Genomic DNA, 27544 nt, shown 5'->3' with positions numbered 1-27544 from the left:
AGTGAAGTGTTCTTCAGCTGTGAAAGTCAAGAGAGCAGGAAAAATGCAAGGATGACCTCTGCGATATCCAGATGGGATAAAAGAGTAAAGTAATTTGTGTATGGTCCAAAAACGAAGTAGCAATTTGCAAACGCTGACCGGACAGTTAAGGCAAGTTAGATACTGGTTCCCTCTTAGAAGGGAGGTGCTTGAACATAACACATCCTCTAGACAATGTACTTATTTTCTTAAATCTTTCAGGGAAATTGAGAGGAGATGAAGCCATATGTTTGGAAAGTGACACATTTTGTAAAAACACTTGAGAAGATGGAAAAATAGCGAAGAGGGCAGGAATTCTGTTATCATACCCTCCACAGGGTATGTGGGTTAACTGTAAAGACTTTTTAAAGCCTTTTATTTTGAGAAATTCTACAAATTTTGTTTCCTTGTTTTCCTCTTTAAAAGAATATTTAGGTTGCCTCAAGTTTGTTTTGAGAAGCTGCAGGATTTATGAATCTGCATTCTGAGATCAGAGCTTTAAACCATCAAATTTAGCATCCTGTCATTGGCAGCAATTACTGCTGAGATGCATCAGGAGAAAGGAAAAATAACTACTTGGCTCTATTTATTTAAATGGTTCTTCTCTGGCATATTTGTTTGTTGAACTGCAATGCTGAATTCTGAACAACCCATATTGCCCTTGAGAAAGTAAATGAAAGGACAGATCTTTCTAGAGAGATTTGCACCACTCACTTGCATGAGAGTAAAGCCTTGAGAGTTTCTGGAATGTTTTTCCCTTTCTTGCCCTCTTTTACGGGTTAATACTTTTATTATGTTTCTGTTGACATCTGCTGTAGCCCTTTGACTTGTATTTGAAGGCAGTTTTGAGCAAATACCTGCTCCCAGTTGTAACAGAACTCAAAGCTTGCTTATAAATCAGTCATCTGTTCTTGTCACCTGGGAGCTTGTCCTTGCAAAATATAAAGCCAAAGAGCTGCTAAACCTGAACACTTGGCATAAGTATCAAATTTCCTCTGAAATGCTGACTTTCAAATTTTTACCTGAGTATTTTCATAGTACTTGCAAATGCTCGTTGCTGAGTTTTTAGAGGAGAAGCTCAGGATTTTTCTTTGCAGTTTCTTTCTACTCCTTGTTTCCTAAAGCAGATTTTCTGGCTTATTGTAGAACACTGTTTTGAGACTGATCTATTCACATTTCAGGAAAATAAGCTTGCCATACTCCAGATAAAAAAATATATATTTTAAAAATATGTATAACTCCTAAGATTCAGGTTCTTTCCCTTTGCTTTTTACCTGCTCCTGAGCTGCTGCTCACTTCAATCTGTCCTTCATTTAATGACTACTGATTTCGGGGAAGTACTTTATAAGAACAGTATCTGTCACTACTACTTCAGTCCAGATAATGGACTCATCTGATCTTAAAATGTAATGTTGACCAGGTTATTCTTTTTGTTTTTGTTTTAGCCCAGTCACTGAAAGAGTTTGCTCGGCTCCTGATTGCTGTTGAAGAGGAAAGGAGACGACTGGTAAGTTTGCTGGCAATAATATGGTGCATTGAGCATATTTTTATATAAAATTCTACTGTTTTCCTCTTCCTCCTGAAGTGCTGTTTTATTTTTTTAAATTTGTGTAGTAGATGTCAAGTGTTTCATAAGAATCACTTGAAATTCTGCAAAGGCAGAAACGTGTTAGCGCAGACTGCAGTAATTTTGAATGTAGTATTGAGCCAAATACTTTTGCATCAATTTAAAAACTGTTTTCTCACAACTTCTTCTCTCCCCACTCCCCACCTCAAAATAACCTTTGAATGCTGCTGTACCTTCCCTTTCTCCCATCTTGTCTTATTAGTCACAAGGCACAGCACTAAACTGTAAAAAAAAGAGGTTATAGTAGAAATGTAGGTTGGTATTTATATTTAATGAAGTTTCAGTGTTGTCCAGTGAATGTATACAGGTAATCCAAGAATATAATAAGTGGCAAGAAGAGAAACCAAATCAGTCACCTCTGAGAAGCTCTTGCAAAGTACGTTATAGATCAGACTTGTCAGATTTGTCCTTTCTTATGGTGTTCTTATTCCCTTTGTTTCCATATGACAGTATTATTTCATTTATACTTCTATTCAGATGTACCTTTGTTAAAGAAGTCTTAGGTGTATTTTTTTTTTAAATTCACATAAGAAGTGAAACTGTTTTTTTTCTTCCTTGTAAGTCAATCATGAATAAAGAAGAGAGGTAAGGATTAGCCTCGGTAGGGGGATTTTTGAATATTGTGAAAGTTTAACTCACTCAAATCCATCCAATGACTAATTTTGTCCTTGTTTTCCTTTTTCTTACGAGTACTTAGGGAGGTGAGGAAATGGGTTTTCTGACTCAGATTAGAGGAAATTTATTAATCCAGGAAGAGGCTTAAAGTTCTCGTATTCCTAGGAGAAAATAACCACAGAATTGCTGTCCTCCCATTTCTGTTTACCTAAATATTTTAAAGTGGCAAAATCATAGACATTTATATGATGCGGTTGCGTAGTTAAGATCACCTAAACCTGTAAAAGTGCAAAATATTTTGGTTCATGCTAAATATTTTTTCCTGGCTAGATGGAAGAGTGAGAATATGATTGATCTGTACTTACCACCTTAAAAGACATTTAGGAGAATAGATTACTGAAACAGTGTTTGAAATGAACAGCTTTCCAGTTTAGGTTAAAGATTATTGTGGACTGACTATTAGAAAAAGGCAAAGCAATGAATAGGTGAAGGTTTTCTTTTTCAAACTGGTTATATTTTTCATAATGGGTATACGTAAATTTCCTTTGTTTTTGGTTGGTTGGTTGTTTTTTTTTGTCAGATGAGTCACTCTTTTTCACTTTAAGAAGTTTCTGGCCTCTCTGTGGTTTATGATTTGATCTTTCCATGTGATGTTTTACTTCACGTCTTGTAGGAAGGCCATTGGAGCAAAAAAGGGGGGAAAAATAATTAGTGAAAAAAAGGCTAGTCCGAGAGAGGATATTTTTTGTTCTATTTCAGTATAACTTCAATGGGAATGCGTGGACTATGTAGCTGAGCTGTTGGATCCAAATGAAGGGTGAGAGACTTGCTTGAAATTTTAGTCTCACAGAAGACTATTTTACACCTGGCTATAAGTTTAGTAGAATGTGATCATCAAATAAATACTATTTGCCACTTAGTTTACAATTATGTGTGGAGAAGCTACTCTTGATGGGAAGTCATTTGCATCCAGCTCTTTGTGGAGTTTGAAACAGCTCCATTCTGTTTGTTCTTCAGATGAATGTTCATGCTGGGAACATTGAGGGCACAGTTACCGTGTTAGTGATATTTGAGTAAGAAAATTTAGCAAACTTAGAACTTCTCTGGTTTTAAAAACTTTTATCTGCCTATTGGTGGAATTTATTTAATTATTATTGGAATTAAACTTCCGAAAATATTCATTCCTGCTAGACCCAAATGCAAAAATGGGAACCTGAGGCTTGAAAAAATACATGTAGGATAAAACAGTCCCACCTAGATCTCTACACAGTTATTGTGCCCATGCTTTTCTTTAAGGGTATGTTTTATAAATGAAGAAGTGACTTTGGTTGTCTTTTTTCCATCTTTCTGAGTTTATGCCCAGTGCTGCTTCACTTACCAGCCCCGGGTCACAAAGTTCCGAATGCTCCATAAAAGCAGCCAAAGCACTGATGCTGCACTCACTTCACAGAGTCCTATGAACTGCAGATCCTGCTCTGATGCAGAGCACTGACTTAAAGCTTGTCCCTGGTTTTATTGAGAGGCAAAAGACAGGCTCTCTGGACATTTTTCTGCTGCAACCCACTAGTTTGCAGCTTTTCGTACTATAATGAATGTATGTATTGTATGGCTTTGTTTTAGGCATTAGAAGCTTAAGGATTAGAAGCTTCAAACCAAAACAAAAAAATGACACAGAAAGTATCACCTTCATCAAAGATGCTTTTTTTTATTGTTCAGTTCTCTGGCTGCAGTTTCATGCACGCCATCCTCGAATCCAGAGGTCCCTTTGAGGATCGAGGTGCCGTGCTAGATGCTGAACAGATTGCTAGTAATACGAGGTTTCTGCTTGACAAACTTGTGATTTAAGCATGAAATCTTCAAAACAATTTTTGGCTATTTCTGAGGAAGTATGGAGCATTATTCGTAGCCTTTGATTCCTCTGCTGGAAGCACTTGAAGCCAGCCAATTTGCAGATTAGGAATGATTTTAGGAAAGCTTGAGGCTTGGCATGCAGGTCTTTAAGAATTTCATTTCCTTTACTTCTGCATAAAGAGAACACTGACAAAAGTGATTTTGTTTTTGTTTTTGTTTTTTTAAAAAAAAAAGCTTGTTCTTTTTAACATTTTATAGAAGCCTTAAGAAAAGCAACTAGTCGGGGTTAAGACTTTTCATGGATACACTTCATCATGCCATTTACAACTCCCTTTTAATTCTTGAAGTGTGTGACAGTAAAAGACGGTATTGTATCAGCGAATGCTGCATTTGTGGGAAGATGGAGTGGCAGACGTTAATTTTACGTACCAACTAATGATCTTATTTAGTTTCCTTGAATTTTATATCATTAATTTATGAGCATGCATATGAGTGCATGATTCAGATTTGAATGTGGAAAGTATGTGTTCATATCACCAATTTATTTATTGTCTGATGCCCATTAAATTCTTCATCAGTAAAATGATATTTTTGTTTTGGTGAATGCAGAGAGATGTGTTGGAGAGCTTGTTTCCAGTGGTCAAGGAATTAGTGAGAGAGGTACTTAGCAAATCCTCTGTCCTTTTTGCATAAAGAACCAAAAGGAACTCATTTTTGTTTTCTTTAGAAGAAGCTAATGAAATAAGGTATTATGAACAATATTACTGGGAAAAACACTGAAGCATAAGGTTAAATAAAACTTTGTATCACATACATAAATATTCCATTATGTAAAGCTTTGCAGCCATTATTATTGGCAGCAGTAATAATATGGTGATCATTATGAGTCAGTTTCTTTTATCCTTGTCTTTTATTTCCTGATGCTAAAAAAATGACTGGTAGTCCTTAGAAAAAACAGAGGTCATGCACCAAACATTTTCCCTTAAAAAGCAAATAAAACAAAAATAACTCGTAAGACACCTTTTTACGGTATTGTGCCTTATGTTTGATACTTGTCCTTTCATGCTGTTGTTAATTTAATGATGCTTTTGGTAAATGGTGCTTTAAAAAAACCCTACCAAACAGTTCTTGGGATTTACAAGTAGTGTGCCAATAGGATTAAAAAGTCAGATTGATCCCCACTGCTTTTCCACTGACTTCAGCAACAAGCGACCAGGGACTGTAAAATAATGACCTCTCTCTATTTCCCAGTGGTTGTTAGGGAACAATAGAGATGCTATAATTTAATTCCATGTGAGTATTTGGATCTATATCAAGAAACTTACTTAAAATGCTTTCCTTTTGATCTTGCTGGACTCTTTGATTGTTTCTGTTAAATAAGTGATATGCTTTTTTAGATTTTAGAGATACATTCACTATTTATGTTTTCTGTTCATTTGGTATTGTTAGTAAACTTTATAACAAACAGAAACATACTGGGAGTCATATAAAATACTGACTCCTTGTCCTTTTATAGGATTATGCTGTGTTGAAACAAGAATAGATTAATTAGTTCATGCTACTGATTTTTCTCTTTCTTGAGACCCACTATCAGTTTGAAGCATTGAAGGTGTTCTCTTGAGTGTTACGTTACCTCGAATGTAACTTCTTGATTATTTCTGAAAGTTCACTAAATCCATCAGTGAAACAGGCCTCTTAACTGGTACATTCCTTGTTATTTACCCAAGTTGATATGGGTTGCTGGCAGGTGATGTATGGTCCCAGAGCTTTTCTCTCTGGCATCATGAATCAGTGAGATGTGTTTGGTTACTCTGGATTCCTGACCAATATTGAATACCTCCGGGCATGCTACAAAAATTCTGAAGTGGATAGTTGTGGACTTTGCTTGATGAATATTTTTTCTTCTACCGTCTGTCTCCTTGTATCTCATAATCTTCATGCTTCACAGAGTATCTCATTGTTGTGGACTTTTGAAATGTAAACTGGATGTTCTCATTGTGGTTCTGTATGTGCCCTCACTCAAGGGGTCTGATGCTATCTTCTCCCAGGGAAAGCATCGAAATATTCAGTTTCAAAGCTGCACTTGAAAAATAAACAAACTATTAAAACCAGCTATCCATGGAATGGTACATAAAATCAGATACAGAAGGACACAGCATGCTATTGAGCAGAATTAACCTTTTCCCTATAATATGAAGCGGGTTACAGATTCCATCAGAAGAGTAAGCAGTGTTCTGTCCGTAGGTGCTGCTTATTACTCAGTTTATAAAGGGGAGGAGCCATAAAATCACATACACAAGCACCCTGAGATGGCATAGCATACACTTGGCATTTTGTTTCACATGGACTTTCTCATAAAATGACAAAAATAGTGTATGGTGGTGTTTTGATATACTTGGTAAGTGCTTTCAGTGCTCTTCACCTCTCATCGGTTTTGGGATATAAATTAATCTCTTTGGTGGGAACCTGCCTGCAAAGAGGCTGTCTGAAAGCATATTGCTGCTAATGAAGGAACACTACTGCGAGCAAGAGGGTTTCTTCTCTTTAAGACTGGTTTTTTGTTTTGGTTGCCTCCCCATTTTTGCAACTTTAATAAAAAAGCACCTCAAAGCTGGTTTTGGGGTGGTGGTGTTTTGTTTGTTTGTTTATGGCTTTTTTTGTTTTCCTTTATGTAAGGTGGGCTGTACATATCCTGTTGAGCAATTAAGGTAACATGTTGTCGAGGGTTTTGATTGGAGGGCGACAATAAAACCCTGGCAGAAGTATTGTTAACCCACTCTCCCCCAGCTTCCCCCTTCAGGCTCTCTCTCTCCCCACTTCCCACTCAGGACAGGCGATCGGGAGGGAAAGGAGGACAGAGAGAAGAGAGTTGGAAAAAATAAACATGTTTTACTAATGCTACTGATAAGAATAGAGAAAATAATACAAAATATACAAAACCAGTCTTGAAAGTCTCAGCAACTGCAGAGCCGACACCTGAAGTCCTGGACTGGATGCTGCAGTCAACTGGAGCTGGATTCAGTCTGTCACTCAGCCTCAGTTCGCAGGGACAACTAGCAAGGTCCTCTCCTAATGTCGGCCATAAGAAGAAGGGACGAGATCCTCGTGATCTCCCACTTTTATATGAAGTGTCACGTGAATGGGATATTATACTGAGTCGGTTAGTTTCTTGGTCACCTGTTTCTCGTTGCCCCTCTCGCGAGATGTGAATCTGTCCTTATCAATAACCTCTCATTCCCTTGCTATGTTTACCAAAACATGTATCTGGTTCTCCAGGAAAATGCAGCTAATATGAAGGCTTTAGCTGACAAGCAAATTCACTAAACCAGAAACTTGTTTTTAACAAAACCAGGACACATGTGATGTGTTGTTAACCTGAATTCTTTGGAAAGACTTTTTGACTTTGTGCATCAGACTAGTATTTTGGAAATACCCATTTCCAAACTGACAGAGCTTTCTGTTGAACAAGGAGCACTACACCAGTACGGAGTTATTTTTCAATAATTTTATTTATTTATTTATTTATTTATTTATTTATTTATTCCCCTTTTCTTCCTCCTGCCTCAGTCTACTTGATATTAACTGCAGAAGAGATCCCTGTCTTTGGTAAAAGGCATTCTGCAAGATAGGAAAATATTGATTTGTTCACTGATTGGTTTAGTTTGGGGGTTTTTTTGTAGTCCATCATCTTACTGTCCACTTGCAGTCAAGCGAAGTTTTACAAATCATTGGGAAAACGACTGAAGACAAATCACATGCCTTCATAAATCTTTTTGGTGAACCCCCATTTTGAATACTTCCTATATGCATTTTGGGTCAGAAAGCATTCTGTAGACTAGAAAAGATACAGAGATTAGGGATCAAGGATGGCTGGACACCTGGGAGCTCAGGATGAGAAGAGACTGTCTATGGGCATGAGCCTTTGAGTAGCTTTAATTCAAGTAAATTAGATCAATGCTTTTTGGAGACGTGGGATTCATTAATTGCAATGATATACCTTTAAATATTTTGGCAGATCAGACCTATGAGTCCACAGCAACAGGTTAACACTTTAGCCCTTCAAATGAGGCTTTTTTTCTTCCTGATGCAGTTGTCACTCTTGTTCCTAAGAACTAACCAGTATAAACATTCAGGTCTTGTGTCAAATACAAATAAAAGTTTATGTCGCTATAGCCCTGCTTGCTACCCAGTTCTCCCACTGCCTCTTATCTCAGACTCTTCTGCTCTGCTCCCTGATCTGAGCCATTTGCAAACTTTGTGGGAAATGAGTGAAAAAGACAAAAGAGGAAACACCTCATCCTTCTCCTGTTACTGAGTACATCACTAGGGAATTTATTCTCTATGCAGGGCAGAGGTATCAGTGCCAAATCGATATGACTTTTTCATGCCTGGAAGTGGACAGGAAAGGTCTGCAGAGTATGGCAAAGCATCAGTAGGTTATGTCCTCGTCCTCTCTTGCCTTCTAGGCCAGGGAAGTTGGGACCTAAAGGACTGGTTGGGGAAGACACCTACCTGTACGATCTCAAAGGAGAAGTTGCTTTTGCTAGCAGAAAACCAAATCTGCACCATTTGAGGACAGCTGTGCCTCAGAGTGCAGAGGTTGGTGATTGCTGCTTCATCCCATTTTGCTCTAAATTGCTCCTGGACATCTTTGGACAAGTCATGGATACTTCCACGGGCTGCAGAGCTTAGTAGAGCATCTTCTGCCTTGCTGTCTTCCTGCTTTCTTTTTGGTCCTTCTGGAATTTATCTCAGATCCCAAACTGTGAGAAGCGTAAGTTTTGTCTATATACATGAAATTTGCCTGACCTATGGTTGCACATACACTGCAGTAATCTACATTTTTCCAGTCCAGTCTCACATTATGGAGTCTGTGGAGAGAAATGGGAACTCTTCAGGTATTGTCAACCTTCAGCACATGCTTGACAAGTAATTTACTGACAGTGTGTGCATGTTTCTCTTTGGGATGTGTGTGAATTTTACCTTCTAAATGGTTAATTTGTGTGAATCTTATTTTACTTATTTTACATAATAGAATATTTTTTGTTTATGTTTTTCATTTGTCTCTTCTGGAGAAAAGTACAGTTTGTCGTTACCTTACATAATATAATACAAATTCTATGTTTTTAAACATGTAATACCGTTTTGTTGAGGCTTTTGCCTGTTAGACTTGGAAATTGTTGCAGAAGAGAGTGGATGTTGTCAGCAGCAGTGTGTTGTTTCCTGCAGTATTTTAGCTCTGGAATGGTTGGAAGAACTGTGCTACAGAAAATTTTAACTAATGAATGATTTTCAGAACCAGCTTTCTACCCCAAATCTGAGTCAACTTTGTGCCTCAGCTACTGTCCCTGTAAAAATTGGGAGGTAACTCAAGTGGAGTTCAGTGACACCTGGAAGAATGTTTTTGTATTCATACTAATTGCATATTTGTAGAGTATTTTTTGGACCCTTTAAGAAAATGTCCAGTCTTCCCTGTTGTGTTCGTACAAGTGTTTGTTTGTGTAGTGAACATAATTGGAGAAGTGATCCAGCTGGAAAAATAATTCCTTTGGCCCTGACTTTCTATCAGCGCTTTCTCCTCACTGCAGTGCACTCAATAAAAATGATGACTTTCTGGCCCAGAATTGCTATCAAGAAGATAGTCATTTCTATGATATAATGCTATCAGAAATATACTAGAACCATACCCTTACTTGCCTACAGGTGTTATCTGTAACCACTAGAACTGACAGATGAAGTCAAGCGGTGTTTGGCCTATTTTACTCATGCGGATTTCCTAGAGAGGAGATCTGCAACGTGATCCTGTGATGTGTCCTTGTTGAGGGAGAATTTGCAATGCAGCTTTCCCCCTTGCTGTGTCTTGGGCTAGAAGGAATCCTGTTTGCTGTCTTTCTCTGCACCACTCCAGTACAAAAATACACGTGTTCAGTGACTGTTTATTAGCCCTTGTGCTCAATTAAAACAAAACAACACAACACCAATAAAAAACAAAACAAAACAAAACCACAATAATAAAAGTAAACTGCTCACATTCTGTTATCTTTAATGCAGTTTAATATCTAACATCTCTGTGTATACATAGATACTTCTGAACTTTCCCCAAAGAAAGAACACATACTAGATAATTTGAAGGTGAAGTAATGGGTGGGTGCTCTTTGTATAGAGCATTAACTGGCTCTTCCAGAAGGTGCTGTGTCAGCTTCCATGATTTTCTTAGATAATAATGACCAGGAATGCATATGGAGCTCTTAGTGTTACTTTCCAGTTTTACACTGGGTATATTCCCTTAATTTTTTTACAGTTCTAATTTCTCTAATAATTTTCATTCTTTGGAGTAATTTGTTCCATTAGGACAATAGGAAATGGCCTCAAGTTGCACCAGGGAAGGTTTAGGTTGGATATGAGGGAAAAAGTTCTTCATGGAAAGGATTGTCAGGCATTGGAACAGGCTGCCCAGGGAGGTGGTGGAGTCACCATCCCTGGACGTGTTTAAAAGACCTGTAGATGTGACACTTAGGGACGTGGTTTAGAGGTGAACTTGGCAGTGTTAGGTTAATGGTTGGGCTTGATCTTAAAAGTTTTTTCCAACCTAAACAATTCTATGATTCTATGATTATTTTTGTGGAAATGAAGAAAAAAAATGAAGTAATCCTGTGACATTCAATTATGATAATATTTAAAAGATCAAACCGGTCTCATTAGAAACTGTTTACAAGTAGTCCCTCTCACATCCATGTTACTCCCCACCTGTTAACATCTGGGATGGAAAATATAGGTCCGTATTTTGCTGAAAGGACTTCTGGTATGATTTTAGTATGACAGAGTAATGCCATTAATACAGAATTTGCTCAGAGTTTTACGACGATGATGAAGTCAGCAGAATACCTGTTGTTCATATTTTGCACTGTGTTTCCTAGCCGCTTTATCTTTTTTCATTTTCTTTGGAAATATGAATTGTTTCCTATTGATATAAATGTTCACAGTGCAGAACCATAGCAAATGCAAAGCCTTTTGCACCCTGTTCTGCTCAACTTGGTCCTAGATAATTCCATTGCCTTGAGAACCTGCCAGTTGCAGAAGAAAACAATCTGACTGTTTTTAGAGACAGTCTTGGCTCTTTTCCAATGTCGTTGTCATAGAGTTGAATCATGATATAGTTATGTTCTTGTAGAAAACATTTTTGTCAGAGGTGTGAAAACGTAGGTCTGTCACCTTGACCTCTGGTTTATGTTGGATGGGTAGCTGGCACCAAACTGGGAGTGCTTGTTTGTCTTGATGGAGCCAAGAGACTGTGAGCAGGACCTTGGATAATTGTTTGAGGGGAAAAGGGAGTGGAGATAAGTGGCTTCACTGGCTCTGGTCCTTGCTCACAATGCTTCTTAACATTCATGTACCTATAACATCTTGCATAAACAGTAGGCAAAGCCTTAGTAAGAAGGCTTTGATAATTAGTGTGCTTATAGTATTTGCTCTTCAGTTTTCTGCAGAGAACGGAAATCAAGGAAATCCATTTAATTTTAAAATGCAATGTGTGTTGCAGGAGTACTACACTGTAGATTACTGTAATTGATTTGGCTAACTATTAGATTTTCTCCTGCTTTCTGTATTCATGGTGCTTGTATTTGCATTTACCTCCTGATGGATATCTGACTAGTAAGGCACTAGGATGATTGCTCCCTATTACAACATAGAATGATTACAGGGAGTCTTTAATCTTTGCTCTGTGAAGCTTTTTATTAAAAGATTTAACAGCTTGCTGTAAACAGTTCCATGATTTTTAGAGTGTATTGGTGAGTTGGCTTGGTGCCTTAATAGTGTTCCTTGGAGTTCTTAATTGATTAATTAGCAGTGACTGCAATAAGAATAGGAAGTGATTATTGAAAACCAGTCATTAAAACAGTAACTTGTGGACAAATTTCTGAAAAATCCTGGTTTACTTTGCAGCATTTCTCTATTAGGAGAGGAGATTGCTTGCCATTCCCAGTTTTGAAGAGTATAATTGGGAGACAGAGGAGTCAAATCGTCCCTTCGGCAAAATCACAAAATGCGGGGTTAGTTGAAAAGCTGCTTGCTACTTCTTATTTTTTAAATCTCTTTTGGTCCCAATTTCATATACTCATTTCATATTCCCTGTATTTCGATGCATATGATCTTGCATTATAGGACAGCAACTACCCAAATGGTTTTGAGAGGCATTCATCAAGTATCATGGCTGGAATGAGTTTATTTTAATGACATTTTAGTTTTCACGGGAAGGCAGGTATTTGCTATTTCAGCTTGTAGATGCTTTGGCTTTCAACACAGTCACTAACCAAGTGTCTTCTCAGGTAACTATTGACAGAGAAAAGAGAAAGGTGTTTGCACTTCTAAATGAGTATTTTAAAGGAAACTGAGCTTTGCTGGAGCAGCCAACCTTACAGCATTAAAGTTTTATGTGTTTATTTTGTGACTGCAGAGGGAGGGAATGGAGTTGCTTGTAGCAGAGGGTACATGTTGTGCCCATTATTAACCTGTAACAATGTGGGAGCATGCTGGTATCTGACAGTCTACCACAAATTGTTTAATGGATTCTGAATTTATCTGCGCTTCTCCAAGTAATATTGGAAAAGGTACTTCATTCCTACGAACAATTTATTTTCAACTTTTTCTTCTTTTAGTCTGATCTCTGGAATAGTTTGAAACCCTTGTTTTTTGGTGGGTTTTTTTGTGTGGTGTTTTTTGTTTTTGTTTTGTTTTTTCTTAACTGGTATCCTGGGAAATGTGATTAAAAATGAAAAACAACACAAGCACTTCATGTACCAAGGGTACGTAGAAAAAAAAGATGCCGTTATTTAAAACAAACACCACCAAAACAAACAAACACAATCAAAACTAAACAACACCTTTTCACAAGAAATCAAGTAAATTATGTTTTTTGAAGCCAAGGCAGCTCAATAGTCTCCCTTGGGGAACCTGTGTAATCCGCATGGGCCCATAGCCGTATTACACACAAAGATGTTTTATTTGAAGTGTTCTCATTAGGATGTTGTCATAAGGTTTGCAGAACACTCAGATTGCTTTTTTAATTATTTTCAAATGTCTGTAGATGCTCAATTACTGTTACTTTGACAAACTTTCTTAAACACATCTCCCCAAGCTAGTGCTTTTACTTTGAACTAAGCTGGTTTTTTGGCAGCAGTGCCAGTTTATTCTGTACCCATTTCAGAAAACTGACCTGGCTAAAAGCAAAACAAACAACATTTTTTGCTGCTTATTTTTCAACCATGTTGCCACAGGCTGTTCCAGCATCACAGCGACAGAGGGCAAAGGAAGAAGTCGCAGAGAACATGAAGAAGCAATGTAAAATCAGCAAATTCTGCTTAAGCTAGCAGGATCACCAAAATGAATGCCTGTGAATCAAGCTCTCGGTGTTATGTTTATTGCAGCCCTGCTGTTGCAACCAGTTGTGATCAACGAAAGAGGTTACAGGAAATCATAGCTAAAATCTGGAAGCCATGTCACACAGTCCTGTGGAAAGTTCCAAATTATGTGGCCAAGGAGTCTGGGAGCCTTAACGATTAAATATTGTGAGAGCTGCTTCTTTGGATACCCATCCTTCAGTAAAAGGCTACCTTTAACGAAAGTGTGCTAGACACTACAAGATAAATGAGCGCTTTCTAAATTGATTTATGTTGTTAGTCATATTTTCATGAGAGCAGAAAAAAGACTAAGAGACCTGGATCTGATGCTGCTTCTGGTGCTTTTACCCCAAATGTCTTGTCATGACATGTCATCCCAAATCCTGCATCCCTTTCTTAATTATTTGTGCTGTTCCCAACATGCTTATTTTGAACGTTCGCCACTGACCATTGGCAGAACCTTCTAAATTATAACTCTTCAGAATTTGAGGCTTAAATAACCCCTGAACACTTTACTGTGTCAGCTATCAGTAATGCTTTGTATGCATGCAGCAATCAAATTGTATTTCACAGTGTGAAATCAATTTAATTTTTTCTATAACTTCATGTATTCCATTCCATAACTTCATTTCATATTAATTTATTTACTGTTACGTCTGTTTTTTAAAGGAACATCATGACATTTTCCTGTGGTTTTGAAGGAATTAGCGAATTAGACTGAACAGCTACATTTTTCATTTTCTCTTTATTTTCTGTTGGGATACTGGAGCACTGTACACACATGGTTAATGCTGTCAACAGCATGGGCATAATGAAAGGTTTTCTATGGATCCTGCACCTATAAAAATTCATTTATCTCTGAACAGTTCCAATCTGTGGCTAACCTACCTTTCTTCAGAAAATCTTAAATGTTCATACACGTGCTTTTGTTTCCTGAAAGGATACATACTTCCAGTCTCGGAGTTAGCAGTTCCTGGGCATGGTACCATTACAAACAGCTCAGCTGACTTTGGCTTTATGCCTGGACATGTTCATTCATGAAATAGTTGTTAAAACAAAATACAACTTCCAATTACGTTCATCTCTTAGAATAGCTAGTTTCCTCAGCACCAACTTTTTTTAAAAAATATATTTTTAGCAATGATTTTTGGGAGGATCGTCCTGTTGGTGCTGGAGAGATAGCGAATAGCATATTGTTTGGATGCTGCCATGGCTCTTGTATCAAGAACCAGACCCTGCACAGAAGCAAAACCTTTAACTATCAGACTGCCTTTCACAGTGGTTTGTTTTGTTTTTTTCACAGCAGCTGTGCAATACAATGCAAAGGGATTTGTAATCATAGTAGGTAGTAGAGCTTAGTAGCTCTTAACCCCACTTTTGTGGTTACTAGAATTGATCCGTTGAGATCTGCAGTATCTGTGAAGATGAAAATTCATTTTCATACTGGCAGGTAGCACAGATTGGTCACAACTAGTGACCGCGGGGCCAGCACATCCCTCCCTGGCAGATTGATCACTTCTGAGTGTCACTGAGAGCAGCAGGCAGGGCTTATGTGACTAATGGTGCATACGGAGTTGCTTAGTCCCGGTAGCCACTACTTAACCACCGGTGAAGCATTTTTACCTCATACAGAAGCGATTGCATGAGCTGCTGAAGTAAGTAGGTAGATCAATAGTTAAGACCAGTTCCAGTCTGAACTGTTCAGCTTGTCTGTCAAGCCATCGCTCTTTAAATTGAAACGGGACTCAATGAATGGGAGTTGCAAAAGAAGGCAAAGGGGAGACCAGTGCAGTTACTGATGAGTTCGTAGGCCCGCGCAGCTTCACTTTGTGCTCAGTTGTTTTTGAGCCTTTTTCTGTCACATTCTAAAGCTTGTTACCACACCATGTTTGGGATTCCATCTTGTAACCAACACAGATTTCAAGTAAAGCACTTTGGATATTTATTCAAACCATTTCTAAAAGACAGATACCAGCTCTAATTTCTGCAGTGGCTGTGGATTGGGGTGAGTTTACCCAATCTATATTCTAGTGCACCCCTTTTGTATTTTAAGCAATCCTAGTTGTCACTTCCCCTGTGATCCTGGTGAGACTTACGTTAAGGGAGACTTGCCAGTATGAAATGAATGTCATGGACCTGCCATCAGATATCTGTTTCCAAGGTGCCTGTTTTCAAAATGACAAACCAAGAATACTGCTTGTTATGATAATGACTATCATGAAAAGGAATGGAGTTTTCAGATTATTTTTTTTTTAATAATTAAGGGGTACAGTTGTTACTGTCTTTAACAGGGTAGCAAAACTTACATTTACAACCAAGCTGGCAGAAAAAAAATCAGTGAAGATTAGTCTAGAACAGTATCCTAAAAGTGGCAAGAGCTGAGCATCTATCCCAGGGATATGGTGTCATTTCAAAGCTGTGATAGTGTAACTGCACGTATATATAATTTTATCTGCTTCTGTGCTTGTGTATTTATCCTCATAAAATTACTTAGGCATTCTCAGAACCTGTTAAGTGTGAAGGCAATGAGCTGATGAAAGAATGAGCTCAGGATCTGTTGGGTTTTTTTGGATTGTCTCATTTGCATTTTTTTTTCTGCATGAGTTCCTGAAAAGAGGGTGTTCAAACTTCTCCATTTGTATGTTAGTAACAGAACTTTTGTTTCTGTGTGTGGGAAGTTTCTGTGAGTGCTGCTTACATCATCCAGCTAAGAAGAGGCAATCATCTGACAGGAAGAAATTGGGAGAGAATTTAGGCCGAATGTCAGGAAAACTTCCTCGGGATGAGCTATGTTGTGAAACGCTTTGCCAAGGAAAATAGAAGCGTCTAAGGCACAAACTGAGGTTGAGCCAACTGTTGGAAAATGTAATGTAGAAACCAAGTACGTATCTTGTATTGCTCAGTGGCTGTGCCTCCTTCTTAGCCCGAACCAGGGTTGATCACTTCGTTGTTAAGGATTGTTTAATAATGTATTTTAAAGATACCCTTCATGATAATGGGCTAAGAAGCCGTGCATTTCTCAAGATGACTTCCACTCTCTTTTTCAAGGATAGGGATTGTGGGGAAGAGGGCAAACACTTGGAAGTTGGACAACCTCTAATGAACATCTGCTTTTCTAGTTGGATTTAAGAGTAACTTCATTAGCTGTGACATTTTCCCGAGAGCATTTTGAGTGAGTCTCTAAATATATTGATTTAAGTATTTAGGAGCTGACCCTCCTATGGAGAGTTCTGTAGCTGGCCAGTTTTTGTTTCTTTATTTCTTTAAAGAAAATAAATGAAAGGAACCACTAAGTCAAATATAACCATTTCTGGCAATTTGGAAAATTTAAAATAAAATCCAAGCTTTAGTAAACTTTTCTGCCAACATACTTTTATGCCTCACTGTTAAACTTTCATTTAGGGCTTTTCTTTGTTTGTTTCAGTTAAAATTCTGGTGTATTCTTATTTTGGACTCGTAAGAAGTTGCTGGTGACATGTGGGCACTCAGGCTCTTGATTTCTTTTAGAAGGCTGCTGCTAAACAACATTATGTCTGTCTGTTGTGATGTCTCCAGTTTCTGTCTAGGAAGAAGGTACCCATGCTCTCCCTTTCTGTTTTTTTGAGGAAAACATATTTAGAGTCAGTTTCAGAAATTCTGACAAAGCTTATTTTAAAATAAATGCTGTGATGAGTCTGACAGCTCAACATCCCTTAAGGGATAATGTGTGCTAATTAAAAACCATTGGTTTTACTTTTCGTAGTATGTCAGAAAGTCCTTACGTTGATTAGTTAAGTGTTTATTTATTCTTTTATTGATTTCCAGCTTTCTCTTTACATTGTAGTGGACCTCACAAGACGGCCTCTTCGGGCTGCGTTCCCTCCACTCTGGAGAAGCTTTGTTGGCATCTGCACAGTGAGGGAAACAGGCCTGGCCGGGAAATTTACAGATCAGCATTTTGAAAAGCAAAGAGACCAAGTAATAACCATACAGAACTGATTTGGAGTGATTCTTAAGTAGGTCTGACAGCCAGAGTGAAAATGTCTGGGAAGTTTTAAAACAGGGACTTTGTAAAGTGAATCTTGTTTATTTGCTAAGATTTATCTTAATCGGATAATTTCTGTAACGGTTAATGCATTGAATTTTGAAAATGGAAAAAGAAAAAAAGCCACAAAAACTCCCCACCAAAACAGACATTCCTTCACTTCTTAAATTAAAGATTCCCACCCAGTACAAGAAAATTTGGGGTTTTTGTGTTTACTTTTTCTTTGTGGCAAAAAAAAAATACTTGTGATAAATGTTTAAGATGTGAAAGATATTTGTAATGTAGTAAAATATCTACGTTGACCAAAGTACTCAATAAAATAGTTTACCATTAAAAGTGTAGTGAAGCATAAGTATACTTGAATTCTGGGTCTATTTTTTCTTAATTAGTTCTGTGCTCCAGTTATGCTGTTTCCTGTGTTTATGTAGCCATTTCCCCCTTGATAATATGTAATGTAAACATTCAAGCTGAGAATTTTTTTTGTTTGTTTGGAAAGCCAGAAAGGGAGGAAAAAACAGAAAACTTTTCTTCTGCTGCCTATCTGAAACAGCGTTCTGGAGTTCTCTTTTGCTTTCATTTATGGTTTGAACTCTCAGCTTAGTCAAGAAACATGCACTGTTTGTACTAGTGATAGTGATAAAAAAGTAAATATCCGAACTTGTAAGTACCCAACCGAACTGTTTTTCCTTCATTGTAGTTGTACTTGTGATTACTTTCTCTTTTACCGTTTTCACTGAGTTACAGTACATGCAGTAAGCCATAAAAACAAATCGCATCTCTTACCGGATGATGAGGTACCTACCATATACATTGCTGATTTATGGCTGTCTTCTAAACATTTTCATGGGCTCGCTAAAGAAAAAAGAGAAAACACACAAAAAAACAACAACTGGAATTTTTAAGTTTTGTTTTTGTGGTTGGTGTTTTTGGTGTGTTGGTTTTTTTCTTTAACACCAGGTAGTTCTTTTTCCTCAGTGTAAGTAGTGCCTATTAGGAATACACAGAGCAAAGAGATTTCTCTAGTTAAGTGTCCAAAGTGCTTGTTGTCTTCTGTCACTCATCTCTGGATACGGGGGAGTTACTTTTGAGCAGAACTATTTTGAGAGAAACTGATAATTTTGGTGAAAACCAGAAAGCCATAGGGTGAAAAGGGTGTAGCTCTTTTAGTTATGAAACCTACCAGCTTCAGTCATTTGTGTAATTCTTCATAGATCAGAGAAAGTTAAATGCATTCTTTAACACTATGCAAAATGGCCTCATCTATGTAGAAAAAAATTCTGCTGACACAATTCAGTAGCAAGACTAAGACCTGAGAGACTAAGAGACAGGAGGGACAGAAGGGAGATACACAGAGTTTCCAGCTCACGTTATAAGTGACAAAAACCCCACTGAGCTCTTGCCCAGTGAAAACAGGAATATAGGACACAGACAAATCAGAAGTTGTTTGAAGTGTGTCCTTGTGTACTACAGGAGCACCGTGACATGCACAGTCTTTGTTATACAAAAGGATTTTTAGGAAAAAAGAAAATAACTAGCATGTCCCGAAAAGAGATTAATGAAAGCACAGCAGATCCACAAATGGAGCCCCAGATGTGTGCAGCAAACTTGTTCCAGTATATTATTCTCTCCTGGGCTTTTATAATCAATTACAAGGCATAAGTCAGTTGGGTTTACCTCTTTGCTTTTGAACTTACTGGCCAGTAGCTTCTGTTAGGCCTTAACTCTGTAGAGTTGAGCTGTGACTGTTTTGCACATAAATTAAAAAAAAAAGTTGGGGGAGGAAGGAAAACCTTAATGCACAGTGCTCTCTGCATTTGAATTTTACTTTACAGTGATCAATGCATGTAGTATGCAGGTATTTATCCATAAGCAACCAGGTTCTTTGCAGTGCCCACTCACTGCTCCAGCTCTCGGTGCAGTCTCTGCTGAGCCTGCCTGGCACTGCCGAGTCCTTCACTGCCTGCTGGGGAAAACAGGTTTGGTAGTGGCTAACGCTGCCTTATAATAAGTCATTCTATTTAAGACCCCCAATCAAGTGAAGAAGAACCAGTTTTTGCCTTTTGGTTTCTGATTTCTGAGCACACCGAAGATGAGACACTCCAGCGCTTCCTAAGACTTCTATTATCAGTACCTAAAACAGGAAACTTCTTAAACATGATCACGTGTTTTCTATTGGATCAAAACGTCTTAGTGTCTGACTATGAATGTATTTTGCCTTCATGTTGGCCAAGAACTGTTTTGAAGTGGTCTGTGCCTTCTGTGAATGATATGTAACTGTATCGGAGTCTCTCCTCCCCATTAATCAGAGACACATTTAAACATCTTGCCCTTCAGGTTCCTGATGTTAACTCTTTGTAGCTGAGCTGAAGGAGGGATCGTGGGTCACTCTCTAGGCACTCTACAGGCACATTTGGTGTAATCATAATGAGTTCACCTATCCTAGGTTCAGTATTATCTTTTTAATGTTAGGAATCTTGAGTTCTGCATTTTGCCTTCAGCGCCCAACAGGAGCTGTGTTAGTGACAAGAGGGTGGTTCATCTGTGTGAGCCCTCAGGCTGTTAAAGATCACTGACTCACAGGGGCAGGTTTGTAGATTGTCCAGTTCATTTTAAATTCAATTCTTAGAACTTTGCTGTGATGAATATTTCATAAAATGGACCTAGGTGCACTGTTTTAAGTGTATATCTGTGGCCTGAGAACCTGAATTAAAGGTGGCTTAATAAAGGTAGTGTTACAGGAACTGAATTTACAATTCTGTAGATCCATAAGTTGCTTGAAGTAGATATGACATGCGTCATTCTCAGACGGGTTCAGTGGTGCTGTCAGTCGTAAACATAAATACTTCACACTGTCACTAGGGTAGTATTCCTCTGAATACCAGCAGGGAGATTTCTGAGCAACTTTGACTGTTAGATGTGTTCCAGACTGTAACCACTACACTCAAGAATCACCAACACCTTAAATTTTACTTTGAAGCTAACAGGTAAAAAAGGTCTGAGCGTTGATAGCCGTTACATCGTTCTATCAGCCTTCATATGGCATCTCCCAGAGCACATTACAGAGCCCAGCTGGGATTGAGAACATCTGAATAGCCACTGTGAGCTCCACAGTTGCAGAGGAGGCTCTAAGCTTTTGTGTCAGTGTGTGGATGCTATACGTTTATTTTTCTGTTGCCCTTGAGGAGCCCGAGAGCAGCAGCTGACACAGTAGGACTGGCAGGCTGAGACTGGCTTGCGCAGACACCATTAAGTAATTCACCAAAGTGCTTTTCCTTGCATGTACTTCAAAATGCAAAGTTCAAGCAGCACTTCCACCCTCCGAACTTTTATTGCTAATGAGGGCCCTTTATTCAAATCCGTTTCTTGGCAAGGCACACTGTGAGAGGAATGGAGTCAATTTTGTTAAAAGTTGCTGTGGGAGGGCAGTAACAGCATTGTTAAAACCCATGTCTGGGCAATTCCCTTGATACCATTCTTTGCATCCTAATTTCCCCATGAAGCCCAATTAACAATATGCCAGTGTTTACATCTTTATTCAGTACTTGTAATACTTGGGGAATAGTGTTTGACATTTGGAACAGAGACTTGACACATGAAAAGAGCTGTGCAATTTTTTGTTATTATTATTTTATTCAAGCTACCAAGGGGGAAAGGGAGAAATAAATGAAGATGTAAAGAAGTGAAATTAATCATTTTCATATGAAATTAATTTTGGATTTTTTTCCTTTCCCACTTCAACTACACTATAAAGCACAACGTATCTGAATTTGTTTGGCCCCCTTTTGTTTGCAGATGTTTCTTCTTGGGAGTATCTGGTGTTTGAACGAACACAGGACTCCTTTGCCAGTGTGTGTGGTGTGAGCGGGACAGGAAGTTCTGTGCTCACTTTGCAAACACTTTCAAGTCTCAGATCTGATTTCCTTCAATTCAGCGCATGTAACTAGTGTGAGTTTATTAGTGGTCATGAAACCAGCCATGCCCTTTAATAACGCAGATGGATTTTTTTTTTGTCTTGATACTTACCTCTGGCATTCAGTTTCTCAAGACCATTATGTATTACTATTACAATCTCATTTTTATTTCTTAGAATTCTTATCAGCTGCTGTTTTTCATTTATCCACTTCATTTCCTTGTTTTTCTGGTAAGATGTATTGTATTGCCTTTCTTGAAGGCTATTTTCATTTGTATTTGTCATGTTTGTAGATGATAATAGCTAAAACTATACATTTTGTTATGTAATCTCTTATTTTAAAAGACAGTTAAGTACAAATTTTTGGTATAATAGTTTTATAAAAGTAAATACATTTAAAAGTCTGCAGTAAAATCTTAAACATTTTTAAAGGTTAGCATCACGTGGTTTTCCTATTGTAATCTATGTTTGTAAAATACTTTTGTCATGATGGTAGCAGGCAAAGATATGGTTTGGACTTATTTGGGTGAAATATTTGAGGTATTTAACCTGTCTTCATTCAGCTGTATAAAAAGAAAATGAAATTTAACAATCTTTTGAGATTTGCAGTAAAAGAAAGAATTATGAGAATAGAAGAGAATGTCTGACTTCACACATATATACATTTATACATATGCATGTATATGGAACATGACTGTTTTCACTAATCCATTTTCTTAAGGCTCTGTTTTATGCATCTTGAAGATGTAAAATAGAGTTACCATAAAGGTGTTTGTAGCAATTTCACTTCAGCAGTTCACAATGTTTAAAGCCATGTAATATTCCTACAAGAAAAAATCTGCCTTCTGTGCGCAGATGGCATTGTATTATATGGTGTAAATAATTTTTAAGGCTGTCCATAAAACGTATTAGATGTCTCATTGCCGCTGCATGTTATCAGAAGCAGTTTTTTCATGGGTATGTGGCAGGTTTGTAGCCTCTGACTTTACTGCTAGTTGGAGTAATTGGTAATATGTATTTGCTGCACTTTCTCAACTCAGCAGGACAGTTTGAGCATCAGCTATCAAAATGTCTTTAACAGTAAATTTGGTTTGTCAAACCAGACCATTTAGTAGATGGCGTTTATAATAAATGCAGTTTCTGTTCCACACGTAGACAGTGGGAATTGAGTAGGTTCTTCTTGGTGCTGTTTAAAGTTGTGCTTGAAGTATTAGTGATTTGACAATGCCCAAAAATCTTCTGTTTATAACCAAAACAGATTAGCATACAAACATTAAAATTTAACTACTGTAAAATAACAACAATTCTGGGAGTTTAAATATAATGATATTTTTTCCTTTAAATATTTATAAGGCAACAAAGATGTTTTAAGCTTACTGCAAATTCTCTAATGTGGAATTTAAAACAGATGGAATGAATATTTAGCTTTTCCCTCCAGAGACGTTGCAGGCGATGAATGCATTGAGTGAACAAGATAGTTAAAGGGGAATAGCATTAAAAAGAAGCGTTATATGAACATGTAGATAATATACTTTATCTAGATATGGCAAACACCATTTTTCTGTCTTTAAAAAGTTTTAATATATGGAAATTTTGTGGCTAACTTTATTCTCATTTGCCTGCAATGAAAAGTTCAGCCAGAAATAATCTGCCTCATTATGCAAAACAAGAACTGTTGAGATGCACATGAAACTTGCTGCTGTAGCTTCATGATACTGGTATCCTCATCAAAATGCCTCTTGTCATTCACTGAGCAATGTCGAAAATCAGAGTTCAGTCTTGCAGTCCTCAAGTATTGTCTGTTGTGGTTCATGAAGAGCTGAAGAACTCATTAAGAAAAATAATCCTGAAATGCTTGAAGTCATTTATAAGACCTGTTACTTTCTGTATAGTTCAGTCAAATGTTTGCTGTGTTGGGAATTTGTCCTCTACTTCTATAAGACCTTGTCTTTAGGTAACATAATGATGCTCAGGTGTTTCTGGAGCAGCATTAAGTGGATGAGGTCAGATGGTGGGAACTTCTGATTTCCGAAGATCTGTTTTCTCTGTTGGTTTCCGTCCTCAGCTGTGGTGATCCCTGGGTGAGCCCTGTCTCTGTCAGACCCCATTCAGGTGGTGAATCTGTTAGTGATAGAAAGTGCAATGAGTAGAGGTGTCATGCTGCCGTGGGGCTCTGTGACATAGGCAGAATGCTCATCTCTGAGGCTGAATGAAGTCCCGTGTTAAAGAGAATTGACGTGCAATGGCACATTTGGATTTTAACAGACAAAACAGCGTAGATCAAGCCAGCAGTTTTGAGTGTACCTGTTTCAACACTCCACACATGTGTTGGTTGGTGATAACTGTAATAAGTGTGCCAGAAATAAATTAAATATAAGCAAGTCAAGAGGTATAAAAATATTAAATTTGTGCCTAAAAATAAACCATATTTTCTATTACCTGATATAATAAAGCTTAACTTATATGTTCCGTATATAGCCTCTGCTTAGAGTTAAAATGTATTTGACTATATTTTCTTGTAAATTCTGAAGCAAGTAAGTTTTATCCTGCTTCATTGATTGTAGTACTTTGGTAATGTAATCCTTGTAATTCTGTGAGTATGACTAAATTGTTGGTCAACTGTTTGTTTACGTATTAGGAGTGCTATGTACCTTTGTGAGTGTGAAGTTGGACTGTGGAGTAACCTGTAGTGAATCCTGTAATGGGTGTAGTGTTTATGCTGGCTCTGTTAAATCTGTCTGCTTTCTGCTGAATGAGAGGCCACTATTCTGCCATCCCAGATTTTTTGGGGGTTATCCCATAAAACTTTAAATGGGTTTGCAATGTCCCTGAGTGAGAGCAGACTTCAGGCCCAGTGACCCGGTCATTCATTTGCTTTCTTTTGGAAAGATCTAAACAGTGTTGTATTTAGGCTTTATACATCATGGATTTTAGAAAAGATTATTCCCAGAAAGGGTTGTCAGGCATTGGAACAGGCTGCCCAGGGAAGCGGTGGAGTCACCATCTCTGGAGGTGTTTAAAAATGCCTAAATGAGGTTCATAGGGACATGGTTTAGTGGTGGACTTGGCAATGTTAGATTAACATTCGGACTCGAAGATCTTAACGGTCTTTTCCAACCACAATAATTCTATGATGGTTTGATGAACTCAGAATTATCTTTGTGGAAGCAGAATAGCAAACTTGAGTTTGGTTGCAGAGAACCTGGCTATTTCATGATGTGATGCATCTTGTCTGAAAGGTGCCCAAAGGGGTCACAGAAATCATGTATTTCTCCCAGTCGATTGGGAAGGGGCGCTTATGTGGCTGTTGTCTGTGGATGTCTCATCTTGAGTGACTGAGTTAATTGCCTGGTAAATTCTTGAGATTCTTTGTACTGGTGTTGTTATTGAGATGCTAATGTCCTCTGTCAGGTCTTGCTGTTGGCAGTGCGTGGTCTGATTCATTAGGGTACTTCTTAAAGTTCCCAGATTTTGTGGAGGAGCTGTTAATTTGAACTCAAACATATTGATTTCCCTCTTAATGCCAGTCCTTTTAGTTCTTACTTCTCTGTTGTTACTTGGCCCCAACGAAAGTAAACTACTGTTAGTATGGAGTAGTCTCAAAGATTCAGAGTTTCAGGGTCATACACAAGGCTTATCTTCTGGGAGAAGGAAAGGAGCTGCTGCTCCACCGTCGTTGCACACATGGAGGATGTTGGTGCTTCCTTTCTTTCCAAGAGAATCAATTTGCTGGTTTAATGAAAGGAGTACTGAACCTTGGGATCTCTGAGTGCTGAAGTACCATACAAATAGTTTGCTGTAGAGATGGAGACACCACAAAAAAGGCAAGATGCTTGAGAGTGGTTGTGCTGTGTTTGGTAGGTACTTGCTATGTTGTACCCTCACCTGAGAGAGCAGGACTCATCTTCACCTTATTCAGGAGCAGGCAGAAACAGCTCAGAGAGCACATGCCTCACCTTTGAGACTGTTGGGTGTAAAGAGAATGAAATGTGGTTTATATAAACACTTTATTAACAATTAATGTACTGGTATCTTGAAATTATTTTAAACTTAAATATTTTAATAACATGTAACGGGAAGGATAGTGGATAGTTTAAAGATAAGTGAAAAAAGATAGTAAAAAGGAGGTTTTCTGAAATGGCATGTACTTATTCATTCATGCCAGTGTGCTCACAAATGTATTGATTGCAAATTGTAGCATTTTATTCCTTGCCTGATACTTGGGAGGAACAAAGGAAGCTGCCAAATGGGAGAGGGAGACCAAGGGGACCTCCTAGTATTTGATGATATTCTCCTCAGCTTATGAGACAAGGTTGATTCTGGTTTGTGATCACAGAGATAGTCACAGCGCTCTCTGCAAGGTTTGCTTGTTTTTATATTGTGCTCAGCAATCTTCTTAGCATGAGCGGGACTATTTGTTCTTTCATCTTATTTATTTATTTTTTCTCTTTCCCTTTCAAATGAAGTCCTGGGAGTAATCCTTGAATTGGCTTCCCTCAGCAAGGTACTTGGCTTTTCTTTGTTCCATCAGCACACAAAGTGGTACAAGTATAGTCCTGATGCTTTTTGTGCTTTCAAGAATTATGTTTCTTTTCCCTTTTGTGAATGTCATTTCTTTCTGTTAGTACTGGACTCAGTTACAGTTGGTATTATACTCTCTACCTTACCTATACTAGAGACTGGTGGGGGAAAAAGCAGAGTTAAAATTACTGCTGCATGGGTGGGCTGTTAATTTTGTGAAGAGTCTTACTGTGTCTGGAAGAGGAGAAGTGTTTTTCACAAGAAGTGAAAAAACAACGAAAATGTGCGGGGTCTCTTTGTATTAAAGAGCAGTATCATGTACTTCGATATGTGTGAAAGATGCATTTTCTTGCAATATACAGGACTATAATTTTTTGCAATAACTTGCTTGAACTGAAAGCTTTAACAGAACTCAACCTCTGATTTAAAAAATAGCTTTTACATCTTTATTTTCCCTTCTCCTCGAGTCTCTATTCAACAGCACGCACCTCTCGGAATTTTCTTTTTCATCTCTTTCCTTTTAAAGCCGTGCAGCGTCACCGTGGTTAAGCACGGAGTCACAGGAAGGGCAGCAGGTCAGGTTGAATGCTTGCCTAATTGTTGTGGGATTTGAATATATCAGGAAAATAAAGTGTAGAGTTGGAGGTCTCCAGCTTGCCTGGAATTCTGAGTGTCCTGAAGGAGGAAAGCCGCCTGGGCTGAGCACTGTGGTGGCAGCCGGTGCCTCCAGCAGGAGTCCTGCACGGGTAGAGGTGAGGCAGAGCTGACCATGGACGTGGAGAGCTCTGATGGTGTCCGGATCACTTGCTCCTGCAATCAGTCATCGCCTTAAGTTTTTCTGTGCCAGAAGGATATGAGCTTTGCAGGAGAATCTGGCTGTGGTCAGGATATGGGATTGTCATAATTCTGTCAAAAGTTTTCTAAACTGTCTCAGATCTTAACATCTCACCAGTGATCTACTTTTCAAGATCAAATTTAGTTCTCCATAAATGAGGTTGTGTGCTTTCTAATAGCACTTGCCTATGTCCTAGCATCACTCAAAAAAATGGGTATGCCACCAAGTTTCTTTTCAGTTGAACCCTGAAGGTTATCACTTCCCAGCTGAAGGGGAAGTTGAGGATTTCCTCTTGGTTCCTACAGAGGTGGATACAATGTCTCTACTTGTCTCTAACTTTGTAAATTTTTCATTGCCTGGAAAGAGGCACTGATGGGATGAGAACAGGAGTTGATATCATAGAATCAAAGAATGTCCTGAGTTGGAAGGGACCCACAAGGATCATTGAGTCCAGCTCCTGTCCCTGCACAGGACAACCCCACAGTTCACACCACGTGTCTGAGCGCAATGTCCAGTCTCTTCTTGAACACTGTCAGGCTTGGGGCTGTGACACCTCCCTGGGGAGCCTGTTCCAGTGTCCAGCACCCTCTGGGGGAAGAACCTTTTCCTAATGTCCAACCTAAACCTCCCCTGGTACATCTTCCTGCCATTCCCTTGGGTTCTGTCATTGGTCACTAAAGAGAAGAGTTCAAGTGCTACAGCATCTCTAGAGGGCTCAGAGATAAAAAGACAGACCATTCTTTCT

The 27544-nt window shown here is 38.3% G+C and overlaps 1 protein-coding gene across 1 annotated transcript in view; it reads left to right on the top strand.

Annotated features, from left to right (window-relative positions):
- The window catches only part of ARHGAP42 (Rho GTPase activating protein 42), a gene marked incomplete at both ends in the record, with an annotated part of 159616 nt that overhangs the window by 52422 nt on the left and 79650 nt on the right, over window positions 1-27544 (top strand). The window contains one exon of the mRNA XM_080363854.1: window positions 1464-1525. Within this exon, the coding sequence (XP_080219980.1) occupies window positions 1464-1525 (62 nt within the window). The remainder of the gene's footprint in view (window positions 1-1463; window positions 1526-27544) is intronic.

The sequence above is a fragment of the Nesoenas mayeri genome (assembly GCF_963082525.1).
Source record: "Nesoenas mayeri genome assembly, chromosome: 1".
Lineage (NCBI taxonomy): Eukaryota > Metazoa > Chordata > Aves > Columbiformes > Columbidae > Nesoenas > Nesoenas mayeri.
The sequence above is the reverse complement of the archived record's forward strand: the minus strand, read 5'-3'. Positions and strand labels throughout refer to the sequence as shown.